The sequence below is a fragment of the Vipera berus genome, assembly GCF_964194415.1.
Source record: "Vipera berus genome assembly, chromosome: 2".
Taxonomy (NCBI): Eukaryota; Metazoa; Chordata; class Lepidosauria; order Squamata; family Viperidae; genus Vipera; species Vipera berus.
Genome location: NC_138203.1, coordinates 105,304,532 through 105,317,715, shown reverse-complemented (window position 1 = coordinate 105,317,715; position 13,184 = coordinate 105,304,532). Strand labels below are relative to the sequence as shown.

The 13,184-nt window shown below is 40.7% G+C and overlaps 1 protein-coding gene across 2 annotated transcripts in view; it reads right to left on the bottom strand.

The window, feature by feature from the left end:
• Positions 1-4,095: 4,095 nt before the first annotated feature.
• LOC308663445 (tyrosine-protein phosphatase non-receptor type 6-like) overlaps positions 4,096-13,184 on the bottom strand; it is a 36,311-nt gene continuing 27,222 nt past the window's right edge. For both annotated transcript variants that reach the window (XM_081319848.1, XM_081319849.1), the window contains 4 exons: positions 7,673-7,740; positions 6,837-6,988; positions 6,236-6,333; positions 4,096-4,991 (listed from right to left, as the gene is read on the bottom strand). In XM_081319848.1, the coding sequence (XP_081175974.1) occupies positions 4,865-4,991; positions 6,236-6,333; positions 6,837-6,988; positions 7,673-7,740 (445 nt within the window). In that variant the 3' untranslated portion in view covers positions 4,096-4,864. The remainder of the gene's footprint in view (positions 4,992-6,235; positions 6,334-6,836; positions 6,989-7,672; positions 7,741-13,184) is intronic.

The window sequence follows — 13,184 nt, the reverse complement described above, 5'->3', positions numbered from 1 at the left end:
TCCGAAGCCGCAGGTTGCAGACCTGTGAGCTAGGCACTGATCCTGGTGCTTCTGCTGAGCCCAGAAGAAGTGCCGATCAGCTGGAATTTTGCAGCATTTCCAGAGTCTTGTGATTTACATTCAGATGCTTGGCAACTGATTCATGTTTATGACGGTCACAGTGTTCCAGGGTCATGTGAAGTGACCATAACATGCTGCAACCACCCAGCAGACGGGGGGGGGGGGAATAAAAACCAAACACCCACCCCACCCCCATTGCCAATCCTCAACAAAAATGCTCACAACAATGAAAACCTCGGACAGGAGGAAGAGCGCTGCTGGGCGGGCAGGCAGGTGTCTTGCTCGGCTGTGGCTTGGGGGGCACTTTTTTCAGTGCCATTGTAACTTTGAACAGTCACTAAGTGAACTGTTGTAAGTCGAGGACTACCTGTACTTCATCACTTTTTTCCTTTTTTTTTGGTCGTCAAGTTTTTGACACCTTGCTAGGCAACTGTTGGTACTTGGATGTTGCCATATGGTGGTACAATGGGTGAAAAGGTTGAAAAGCCCTGGACTAGAAGACCTCCAAGGTCCCTTCCAGTCCTCTTATTCTAGTCCCAAGAAGTCACTGAGAGCTGAGCTTACTTTTTTTAAACAGAAAAAGAAAAAAAAACACCTTCAGAATAAAATAGATCTTAGACTGTGTACCAAAAAAGTCAGTAAAGCAGTGGCAATTTTAAAAAAATTACCCGTTCAAACCATTAATAATATCAACCATACATTTTCACTGCAGGGGAAATTGGAATGATTACAGTCGATAAAAAGTGAAGTCTCTCTTCCGCTGGGTAGTGCTTAACCAACTCGGATCTACAGTACTAGTGGCTGTACATGAACACACATGAAAATGCCTTGAAACTCAAGCAGCTGTTTCAAATAATGTAATCTGATGATACAGCACAAGTGGGCAGTAGGCTAATAGAAAAACCTCTCCCAAGGAATATGGAGTTATGGTCTTTGGGGACGGGGAAATTCTGTGATTTAGAACCTAAATCAGTGGGAAATCCACCAGTCAGTGGTTCTGCAGAGAAAATCAATGCTTTACATGTTTATTTTCGATACTTAATCTGCCCCAATTCTAACAGAACCTAGGTGGGTAACAATATATAGGTAGTTCTTGACTTACAAACATAGCTGAGCCCAAAATTTCTGTTGCCAAGCAAGACAGTTGTTAGTGAGTTTTGCCTCATTTTATGGCCTTCCTGGCTACAGTTGTTAAGTGAATCACTGCAGTTGTTGAGTTAGTAACCAGGTTAAGTAGTAGTAGTAACAACAACAGTAATAATAATAATAATAATAATAATAATAATAATAATAATAATAATAATAATAATAACAATAACAATAACAATAACAATAACAATAACAATAACAATAATAATAATAATAATAATAATAATAATAATAATAATAATAATAATGATGTTGGAAGGTATCTTGGAAGTCATCTAGTCCAACCCCCTGTTCAGGCAGGAAACCCTACCATTTCAGACCAATGGCCGCCCAGTCTCTTCTTAAAAACTTCCAGTGTTGGAGCATTCACAGCTTCTGGAGGCAGGTTGTTCCACTGGTTAATTGTTCTGTCAGGAAGTTTCTCCTTAGTTCTAGGTTGCTTCTCTCCTTGACTAGTTTCCATCCGTTGCTTCTTGTCCTGCTTTCAGGTGCTTTGGAGAATAGCTTGACTCCCTCCTCTTTGTGGTAGCCCCTGAGATATTGGAACACTGCTATCATGTCACCCCTCACCCTTCTCTTCATTAAACTACACATACCCAATTCCAGCAACCATTCCCTATATGTTTTAGCCTCCAGTCCCCCAATCATCTTTGTTGCTCTTCTCTGTACTCTTTCCAGATTCTCAACATCTTTTTTACATCGTGGTGACCAAAATTGGATGCAGTATTCCAATGTGGCCTTACCAAGGCATTGTAAAGTAGTATTAACACGTGATCTTGATTCTATCCCTCTGTTAATGCAGCCCACCACTGTGCTGGCTTTTTAGGGAGCTGCAGCACTCTGCTGGCTCATATTTAAGTAATTATCTACTAGGACTCTGAGATCCCTCTCACAGTTACTACTATTGAGTGATGAATGAATCACTTCATTGACTTTGCTTGATATTTTATTTTTAATATTACATATTATCTGGTATGTCTCAGGCTGCCTGAAATATAGCCTATATCCATATAACAATTCCATCTGGTGGTGAATGTACGCTGATTTCAGTGTTCACTAACTTTATACATATCTGGGGAGGGGGGAGGGAGAACAACCTTAAAAATGCAAAAAGTGGCAGACTTAGTGCAAGGCACAAATGTTTCTATTTAGCCAATGATAGATTTTTTACTTGTCTGTGAGCATATACGGATTCTCCCGTGACTCACATACTTATCCAAGAGCAACCTCCGTGGAATCTGTTTCAAATTCTAGTTAATATTTATTTAGAAAATTTATATAGCCACCTACTTGCTCACAGTGACTCTAGGCACTTTACAAACAACAAAAACACAATACAGAAAAAAAATAAAATAAAAAACAATAACCATCCACCCAGGGCTACAATACACAGACAATTGAGCCATTTGATAGGCTCCATCCAGTGGTGGGATTCAAAGAATTTAACAACCGGTTCTTTGCCCTAATGACCATTTTAAGTATTAAAAACAATATATCAAAAGGTAGTTTATTATTGCATGCATTTAATACTTAAATAAGAACAATAAAAGAGGTACACAAAACTAGATTATAAGAGTTTTAAAATATTAATGAAAAATATTAATACCTGACAAAAAAACAATAAAAATGTTATTTAAAATATTTCCATATTGCTTCTTGATTGGCGTCCTCATTTACAATTTTCTTCGCTGTTATCCAAGCATCATCAGCTGTGTGATTTATACTTAACCATCTTTTCACTGTAGGAGTAGGATCCTATTCCTTAAAAGCAGGGGTGTCAAACTGCCGGCCTATGGGCCGGACGCGTCATCCGAAAGCCACACCCACCCCATTGCCGGCCATGGCAAAATAGTCCCAATATGTCTTGCGACGTCACATGACATCGCGAGTTTGACATGTCTGCTTTAGAGGTAGGCCAATTAGAGATTTCCCGATGCACCAATCAGAAAACTAGAGAGATGAAGCATCTATTCCTATGAGAAGCACCACCTAGTTTTCGACTGAGTGACATGATCAAAGGCACCGTGTCTCCATTTGGTTTCCATCGCTCCTCTCTTGGACTTTCGGGTAGGGTTTTTTTTCCCCACCTGAAAGGAAGTTGTACGATAAACCAAACATGTTCCAGAAAACACAGAGTTATCATAACTGGTTCACCAAACTCAACCAAAAATTAGGTATCGGTTCTGCCGAATCAGTGCAAACTGGCTGAATCCCACCACTGGCTCCATCCCACTCCGGTTTCCCCAGGTCTGCTGGCAAAACCAAGTCTTCAGGGCCTTACAAAAGACTGTCAAAATGGGGGGGGGGGAACAGTCTAATTTCTGAAGGGGTGATATTCCAAAGAGAGGGAGCCACCAGGGAGAAGGCCCTTCTTTTGGGTCTCAACAGATGTACCTCTTTAGGAGACAGGACCCACAACATTCCTTGCCTCCCTGCTCTAGTGGGTCAGGTGGATGTGACCAGCAAGAGATGGTCCCTCAGATAACCTGGTTCCAAGTCATGAAGGGCTTTAAAGGTGACAACCAGCACCTTGAATTACACCCAGAAGCAAACTGGCAACCAAGGCAGCTTCCGCAGGAGAAGTGACACATGTGCACACTGAGATCTGCACAAAACCATGTAGACTGCTGCATTTTGAATAAACTGGAGATTCCAGATGCTTTTCAAGGGTAGCCCCATGTAGAGCAGGTTGCAATAGTCAAGATAGGAGGTGACTAGGGCATGAGTGACTGTGAGTATGGATTGTTGGTCTAGGAAAGGACGTAACTGGCACACAACCTGCAGTCACGCATAGGCCGTCCTGGCCACGACCATATTAAAATCTACGCTATATTAAAATATATTAATATATTAAATAGATATATTGAGTGAGTGAGAGGAGGCACGTACCAAACAATATCTGGTTTATTTACAGAGTAAAGCAACCCAAATTATTTACAGAGTGCAATTGCAAAAGGTTGGTAAATAAACAGATAGCTGTTGAGATTGTGGTTCCCAGCTGTAAATAGAACACGGTCAGCTTTGATCTGTTGAAGTTTCAAACAAAAAGTAGGAAGAAACTAGATTAGAAAACTTAGGCTACGGAAGCAATGCTTATTGAAAAGCACTGTATTCAGCCTCTGGGTCCAATAAGTGGAATGGCCCAAAGCGAAAGTGCACGGTTTGCCAGCTCCAGCTCCAGACTCAGCTTTGTACCACCCAGTAAGGGGTACATTCTAAAAAATGGGAAGAGATCTAGGGAACATAAGCAGATGTTTTAGTTCCTAGACTGAAGAAGGTACTTTGCGCAGACTCAAAAACAGCAGATCTACTGTAGCTAGTAGATATGCTGAAAGATGGGGAAGTTTAGGAGGTAATGAAGGAGTCAAGGCAATAAACTGGTGGCTGAGAACCACCATCTGCACAATTGCAGAGGGAGCAAGATTCTTCTACATGCAAATAAAATAAACATCTAAGATGCCTAAGATAATTTAAAATAATATAGGTAAGGGACCAGGGGGACAATAGAGAACGAACTGATGAAAGGAGAAAGTGCCAACTGGGTTTTTCCATGCAGTGACAAAAAATGTGTTGGACAGCCCTCGACAATTCTGTAAGCCTCTAAAGAAAATTATTAGCAGGGACAAATGTTCACTGCGAATGGAGCCAATGACGGTTACTTTTTCTTCAAAGAGCCTTTGGGTTTTTTTTCTTTCCCAGATGGCCATGGTTTTTGACCCTTCTCTTCCTTTTTTCCTTTCACTTTGTCTAAATTCTCATAGAGGGTTGGTTCCTCCCTTTGCCTGTATAAGGAAGAAAAGAGCAAAAGAAGACAGACAAGGTTCACAGATAATGTTGAATCAGCAAGGGGCTAGCTATGGGCATGAGCCTCATGCAACTTCTCACATTCCTCTTTCTTGCTTTAAGGAAAAACATTGCTGCTTTCTGTTTATCAGATGACCCACAAGAAAGCACAATTAAATACTGGCTTTCAATCCAGTTTGTTTTGGGGGTGTTGTTATCGTTGTGGTTGTTTGGCAACTCACACTTAATCAGTTTGCATAAACAGACCAAACATGATTTGATTTACGTGAAAAAATAAGGAGGTTATTCACTAGAGTGAGTTGAGATGGGGTGGAAAGGAATAAATGAGAACATACTAGTCTATAGGTCCAGAGTGTGGTCCCAAATTATATTTGAGCTATTGAAATTCCGAGAAACAGCTTATTTAAATCCAGTTTTCTACCCGTCCAATAGATAGTTGTAACAATTAGCCAAAGGGAGATGCTTTCTAGTATTTTTTTTTTGGGTTTCTGTGTATTCTTCATAAATAGAGTAGTATTTTTTAAAATAACCTTTTAATGCAGCACGTATATAGCATAAAACCATATTATTGGAAAGGGTTTTGGACATCAATCATTCACTTTCACATATATACAGGATCAAATTTCAGAATTCTTTCATTAGAGTTCATCAGATTGCCATCAACAAACCATCAACAAAGAAGAGGCTCCAAAGACAACCTGTTAAATACTTCATAGTCTATTCTGTTAACATTTAGCTGAGAGTGATTTTTAATTCTGAGAGTGGCTTTAATTCTAAATTTTAAAGCAACAAGAGACAAGCAATCTCTATTGTGTGTGACAAGTACTTGAGGACTGTCATCATGATTCCCTTTCATTTTTTCCCCCTCTAGGCTAAATCTTTCAACTTATCTCTTAGGAAATTGTTTCCCAAGTTTCGATTCATATAAATATTTGTTTTCAATCATAGTACCCAGAAAAATATGAATGCTTTGAAGAATGCTACACAACAAGTTTAGGATGGTTTTACGTATGTCATTGATAGAGACCAGGAAAATATCCATTATTCTTAGTTTCTTCTATCCAGTTTAAAGTCAACACTGCTGAATCTGTTTAGACATGAAACTTGCATCTAGTTTAGAGTTTGCTCCAGGAAAGAAGAATGTTAATTATCTAATCTCTACCACCTTCAGAACATTGGATTGTCCTCATACATACTATTGTTTGCTTTGAAAAGGTCTTACCTGGAAGATTTTCTAGAAACCTTCGGGTGTGAGGTCTTCTGGGCAGGTGGGTAGGTGATATTCCCATATTCTGATTCATTTAGTCTTCCTTTCGGAGACTGCAGCACAGAGAAAAGGGGTACAAGTAAAGGTAGAGCAGGGAGGGTTGTTGTTCACTGAGCACTTTCTTACTGTATGGAAGACAAGGAGCTGAAACTGCCAATGTGAACAGAAGGAAGCAGAAGTCTCCCCTCACAACCAAAACAAACAACACCCATCTCCCACCATCTGTTCTTCTTCCATTCTCCAACTTGACTGTGAAGGAACTTGAAATCTCTCCTTCGTTGTGACCCTGACTGGCAAGTCTCTTGGTCAAGATCCACTGATTATTGCACAGCCAGTGAAGATGGCAAGGGCTCGGTCAGTGAGGATAAATCAGCTTAGTTCTTTAACAAGTGTCTCTAACGTAGCTGCTAGAAGATGAATGTGCACAGCTATTGTCCCTTTGCTAGGGAGCTCAGCTAACTCTATCTTAGTGGGTGCCATCTGCTTCTCCAGAGGAAAATATAATCACCACCCAAAGTAACAGAATGGCATTTGCATGCCTCCTTCAAATCACTACCTGCATAATGTCCCGCTTCTTTTTGGTGATCTCTATAAATTGGCATATGGCCATATAGATGAACTTGTACTGAGCTTCAGTCTGCACCATTCCCGAGCGCTGCGACCGGACCATTTGAATGGCCTTTGGAATATCTATGTCACAGTCCAGTCCTGGGACACAGTGAGAAGGAGAAAGGAGGAATAGGAAAACAGGTTAAAACATGCAGAACCGGTTTGGTGTAGTGGTTAAGGTGATGGCCTAGAAACCAGGAGACTGGGAGTTCTAGCTCTGCCTTAGACATGAAAACAGCAGGATGATTTTGGGCCAGTCACTCACTTTCCTGCCTCACAAAGTTGTTGCGGGGAAAATAGGAGGAAGTATTATGTATGTTTGCCACCTAGAGTTACTTACGAAGTATAATGTTTACACAGAAGTACTAAAATAGCTTCTTCAGATGAAGTACACATGTTCAGAATTTCTAGGCTGCTTTCTGAAGCATTTAAGATAATTTGTGAACCACTAAATATGAAAGAGTAAATTTATTTAATAAAAGATTTAATTATTAATTAAGCCATAACAATCCAGCAACATTTAAGCACTTTTAAATCCCACCCACGAGAGAGAGAGAGAGAGAGAGAGAGAGAGAGAGAGAGAGAGAGAGAGAGAGAGAGAGAGGGGGGGGGGAGGGAGGGAGGGAGGGAGGGAGGGAGAGAGAGACTTAAGTGATCCTTGGCTATTCCTGTATGGTGTTTCCTCCCTATTTCTCATACTTATCAAGGCTTTGCAGGTCACTAATGGGAAGCACAAATGGAGGCTTCAGCCAATCCAAAGTCAGAAACCCAAACTGGTCTCACCTTTGGTGGAAATCATATCCACAGTCATATCAATGACAATGATGGTCCCAGTGCGACCAATCCCAGCACTGTGGAAAGAGGAAGAAATGGGGATTATGGGCATCGGAGTGCATTCTGGGCACAAAATAGGCACATTTCAATATGCTTAGGTCACTTTATGACAGTTCCACAAACAGTACTGGGGTTTGACCCAAATCTATGTAAACATATTAAAAGCACTATCAAGAACTGAGCCAACAATGACATTTTTGAGAGCAGAATGCACGCATGAAAGTAACTCAGGAACAGACAATTTAAACAATGTCTTACTGTATACTTTCCTAGAGATCTGCACCAAAATCCAATGAATTTAGAGGGTTACCACAGAGAAAGTAGTGCCCCTTGCATTCACCAATCTAGTGAACCAGTGGGCACGGGAGCTGAAGCCTGGGATCCAAGTGGTACTAACAGGAATGCAGAGGACAGAATACCCTTGTTGGATTAATACCTAGATTTGTCGACTGACGAGACACTGCTGGAACATTTCAAACAAAACCTCGGAAGTATTTTATTTATTAATCACACTAATTAGATTGTCCAATTCTTGAAATCTAGGTGGCAACCAACAATAATACAGAGTATAACAAAAGAATGAATCAAGGAGAGACCCATGGTTCTCCTAGGACACAGGTCTGCAACCCGCGGCTCCGGAGCCACATGCAGCTCTTTCAGCCGTCTCCTGCGGCTCCCAGTCCTCTGCCATGTGCAGTCCAAAAAAAAAAGTGGGACTAAAAATGTTCAACTAGTCAATTCAAATATGCAGGGTAGGTGCATATCTCGCCTTGGCTCCACTCTTCAGTCAAACCCTGTTCTGCGCATGCGCGCATGTACGCGCATGTGCACACATTTTTTGCGGCTCCCAGTTTTTCCTTTTGTGAGGGAACCGGTTCCGAGTGGCTCTTTCACTGTTTGAGGTTGCTGACCCCTGTGCTAGGAGAAACAGCCCACAACCAACCTTGCACCAATCCAAAGAAATCCTCCACTCACCCCACTAGTCCAAACCCTGGGGCAGAGCCAGGACTTCAGGGTTCGTTGAAGAGCAGGGTAGGGGCCATTTCAATCTCTTTCCTCCAGAGGTATCAACAACTGAAAACAATAGCGTTATGCTACTATGTCTTGGCCTGAATCTTAACCAGAAAGGTCTAAATAATTTTTTTAAAAATCCCATTTATATCCTGCCCTTCTCCGAAGACTCAGGGCAGCTTTACAATCTAAAGCACAAATCAATGTGCTTAGCAATAGCCTTCATTCTATGTATATGGCTGCTTGTTAGGGCTTTCACACACACCCCAGCGGCATTATTACAAAGTCAGCTTAATTGCCCCCAACAATCTGGGTCCTCATTTTACCTACCTCGGAAGGATGGAAGGCTGAGTCAACCTTGAGCCTGGTGGGACTCGAACCTGCACTAATTGCAGGCAGCTGGTGTTACTTAAGGAGGCATTAGCCCACTGCTCCACCAAGGCTCTTAACTGGTTTCTTCTGGGGCCTCTGAAGCTGCAGTGCAACCATCTTCTCAACTACCTTTTTCAAGAAGGGGAGCTTGGAAACTCAAGACCAATTCCTAAAAGTTTTATCTGGTCTGATGGATAATTTAGGCTAAGGTAGTATACCAGCAAAATGCTATGGACGTAGTATACTTAGGCATTCAACAAAGTAGACCACAACTTACTTCTTGGTAAGCTAGAAAAATGTGGGATAGACAGCATCACCACCAGATGGCAAACTGTTATTCAATGAGTAGTCCTTAATGGTACTACATCCATATGGAGGGAAGTACGTAAGCAGTAGGGTACCAGAAGGCTCTGTCTTAGGCCCAGTACTCTTCAATACCTTCATAAATGGCTTAGAGGAGGGAATAGAAATGGAACTCATTAAATTTGCAGATGACACTAAACTGGCAGGAATAGTCAACACCCCAGAAGACAAGCTCAGGATCCAAAAGGATCTTGACAGACTTGAACAATGGGCCGTATCCAACAAAATGAATTTTAATGTGGAAAAAAGCAAAGTTTTACATTTAGGCAGGAAAAACCAAAGGTTCAAGTACAGGTTAGACGAAACCTGGCTCAAAAATAGTAACCGTGAGGGGGACCTTGGAGTCCTAGTGGACGATCACTTAAACATGAGCCAGCAGTATGCGGCAGCAGGCAAAAAAGCTACTACAATCCTTGGTTGTATAAACAGAGGCATAGAATCAAAATCATGTGAAGTATTAATACCACTTTATAAAACCTTAGTAAGACCACACCTGGAATACTGCATCCAGTTTTGGTCAGCACACTACAAAAAGATGTTGAGACTTTGAAAAAAAAAGGGTCAGAGAAGAGCAACTAAGAGGATTAAAGTTCTGAAGACTAAGACACATGGCTGCCACAAAGAAGAGGGGGTCAACTTATTTTCCCAAACACCAGAGGATAGGAAACAATGGATGTAACTAATCAAGGAGAGAAGCAACCTGGAATTAAGAAGAAACTTCCTAACATTGAGAACAATTAACCAGTGGAACAGTTAACTGTGTGTGCTCCATCACTGGAGGTTTTTAAGTAGAGACAGCCACTTGTCTGAAGCAGCAACCAAAAAAGCTAATACAATCCTGGGTTGTATAAACAGAGGGATGGAATCAAGATCACGCGAAGTATTAGTACCGCTTTATAAAACCTTAGTGAGACTACACCTGGAACACTGCAGCCAATTTTGGTCAAAATATCACAAAAAAGATGTTGAGAGTTTGGAAAAAATTCAGAAAAGAGCAACTAAGATGATCAAAGGCCTAGAGACTAAAACATACAAAGAACAGCTGCAGGACTTGGGTTTGGCTAAAGAAAAGAAGAAATAGGGGAGACATGATAGCAGTGTTCCACTATCTGAGGGGCTGTCACAAGACAGAGGGGGCCAGGTTGTTCATCAGAGGACCAGAGGGAAGGAGAAACAATGGTTGGAAACTGATCAAAGAGAGAAGCAACTTGGAATTAAGGAGAAACTTCCTGACAGTGAGGACAATCAACCAGTGGAACAGCTTACCCCAGAGATCGTGGGCGCTCCATCACTGGAGATTTTCAAGAAGAGACTAGACAATCACCTGTCTGAGATGGTATAGGTTCTTCTGCTTGAGCAGGGGGCTGGACTAGAAGACCTCCAAGGTCCCTTCCAGGTCTATTCTATTCTATTTTATTCTAGCATTCTAGCTTGTGGACATATGGAAACAAAAAAGAAATGGTAATTTAAGAGAGTACACCTACTTTTCTGAAAGACATGGGTCTTTTTCAAGAATAGATATGGATTTCAAAGATTTTGGCTACTAAGGTTTCTGAAGTAGACATATTAGCAAACTTTCAGATCATAATCCTATGCATTTAGTTTATAACAGGAAATCCAGTTCTTTTAGATGGAGACTAATTTACATTTGGGAGAGAAATTTACATTGTTGCTGAAAAATAGAAGGATTCTGGAGGTTGGAGGGCATGACCTGAGAAATGGGTATTTGTCAAAGTTGTGGATTTTAAAAATCATTTGTTAGATATGCCTTAATGAGAATATGGAATCCAGGTTGTGACTCCCAAAAAACTTTGTGGTTCTCAGCATTTTATAGATGAGAAATAATAGGCAAATGATTAACTTATAAGATACTAGAAATTTGTCAAGTGGTATACAAAATAAAAGGGACGCGGTGGCTCAGTGGGTTAGGACGCTGAGCTTGTCAATCAGAAGGTCGGCAGTTTGGCGGGTCAAATCCCGAGTGCCGCGTAACAGAGTGAGCGCCTGTTACTCGTCCCAGCTTCTGCCAACCTAGCAGTTCGAAAGCACGTAAAAATGCAAGTAAAAAAATAGGGACCACTACAGTGGGAAGGTAACAGTGTTCCGTGCGCCTTTGGCGTCTAGTCATGCCGGCCACATGACCACGGATACGTCCTCAGACAAGCGCTGGCCCTTCGGCTTTGAAACGGAGATGAGCACCGGCCCCTAGAGTTGGAAACGACTAGCACGCATGTGCGGGGGAACCTTTAACTTTACCTTTATACAAAATAAATGGGTGGCAGAGGGACATAGTTTCCAATGGTTTTATTTACAGTTATTAGAAAGATCTAAAACAGACAAGAAAGTTGACAGAGTTTGAAATAAAATTGTGTACAAATGATGAGCATGCAATTATTAAAATAAATAAACTTTTATTAATATTTAAAACAAGAAGAATAAGTAAAAGAATATATGATAAAGTGGGCTAAAGTTTTGGGTTATAATATATACAGATGGCACAATGGGAAAATATGTGGTTAAAAGGAGTGAAATTTAACTATGTTATAATCTTAAAGAGAATTTTTATAAGATGATGTACCATGGGGATATGACACTAGAGAAATTTTCTAGACTCTAGAATGTATAAAAGCACTTCAAATAGATGTTGGAAATGCAAACAACAAAAAAGAACATTTTATCATACTTGGTGAACATGTAAAAACATGTTAGAAAATATGGGATTCAAATAAACGTGTTGATTTAGGTGATTTCAAAGATTAAGATACAAAACCATACCGTAGGCCTTTCCTTTGGGTCTGATAGTTGGGAAAAAGTCATGGGAATTTGTTTTCGTTATTTGGCAAAACCTACAATGAAGGAATGGTTGGTGAAGATGATGGATTTTGCTGAGAGGCCAAATGAACTTCTTTGATTAGAGAAAAAACACTACAGTATCTAGTTTATTACTGATGGAAACTTATTATAGACTTTTTGTGGAAAACAGAAAAAGAAATGAAAGACAACACAGTCCTAGACTATGTCAACAGAGGGACAGAACCAAAATCACGTGAAGTGTTAATACCACTTTATAATACTTTGGTTTGGTAAGACCACACTTGGGATACTGCATCCAGTTTTGGTCACCATGATACATGGAGATTGTATGATATGTTGAGACTCTAGAAAGACTGCAGAGAAAAACAACAAAGAAGATTATGGAACTGGAGGCTAAAACAAATGAAGAGCAGTTGCAGGAATTGGGTATGTCTAATTTAGTGAACAGGAGGACTAGGGGTGACATGATAGTAGTCTTCCAAAATCTAAGGGGCTGACACAAAGAAAAGGGGGATAACCTGTTCTCCAAAGCACCTGAGGGCAGGACAAGAAGCAACAGATGGAAACTTATCAAGAAAAGATCCAACCTAGAACTAAGGAGAAATTTCCTGACAGTGAGAACAATTAATCATTGGAACAGCTTGCATCCACAAGTTGTGGGTGCTCCGTCACTGGAGGTTTTTAAGAAGAGATTGGACAGCCATTTGTCAGAAATGGTATAGGGTCTCCTGCTTGAGTAGGAGTCTGGTCAGGAAGGCCTCCAGGGTCACTTCCAACTCTGTTATTGTGTCAGTTATAATTTTGATGATTAACCATGATATATTACAGAAAGAAGAGAGAGATGTTGTAGCCTTAGAGAAAGAGGTAAATTTATAATTATACTTTAACTACTGTAAAGATC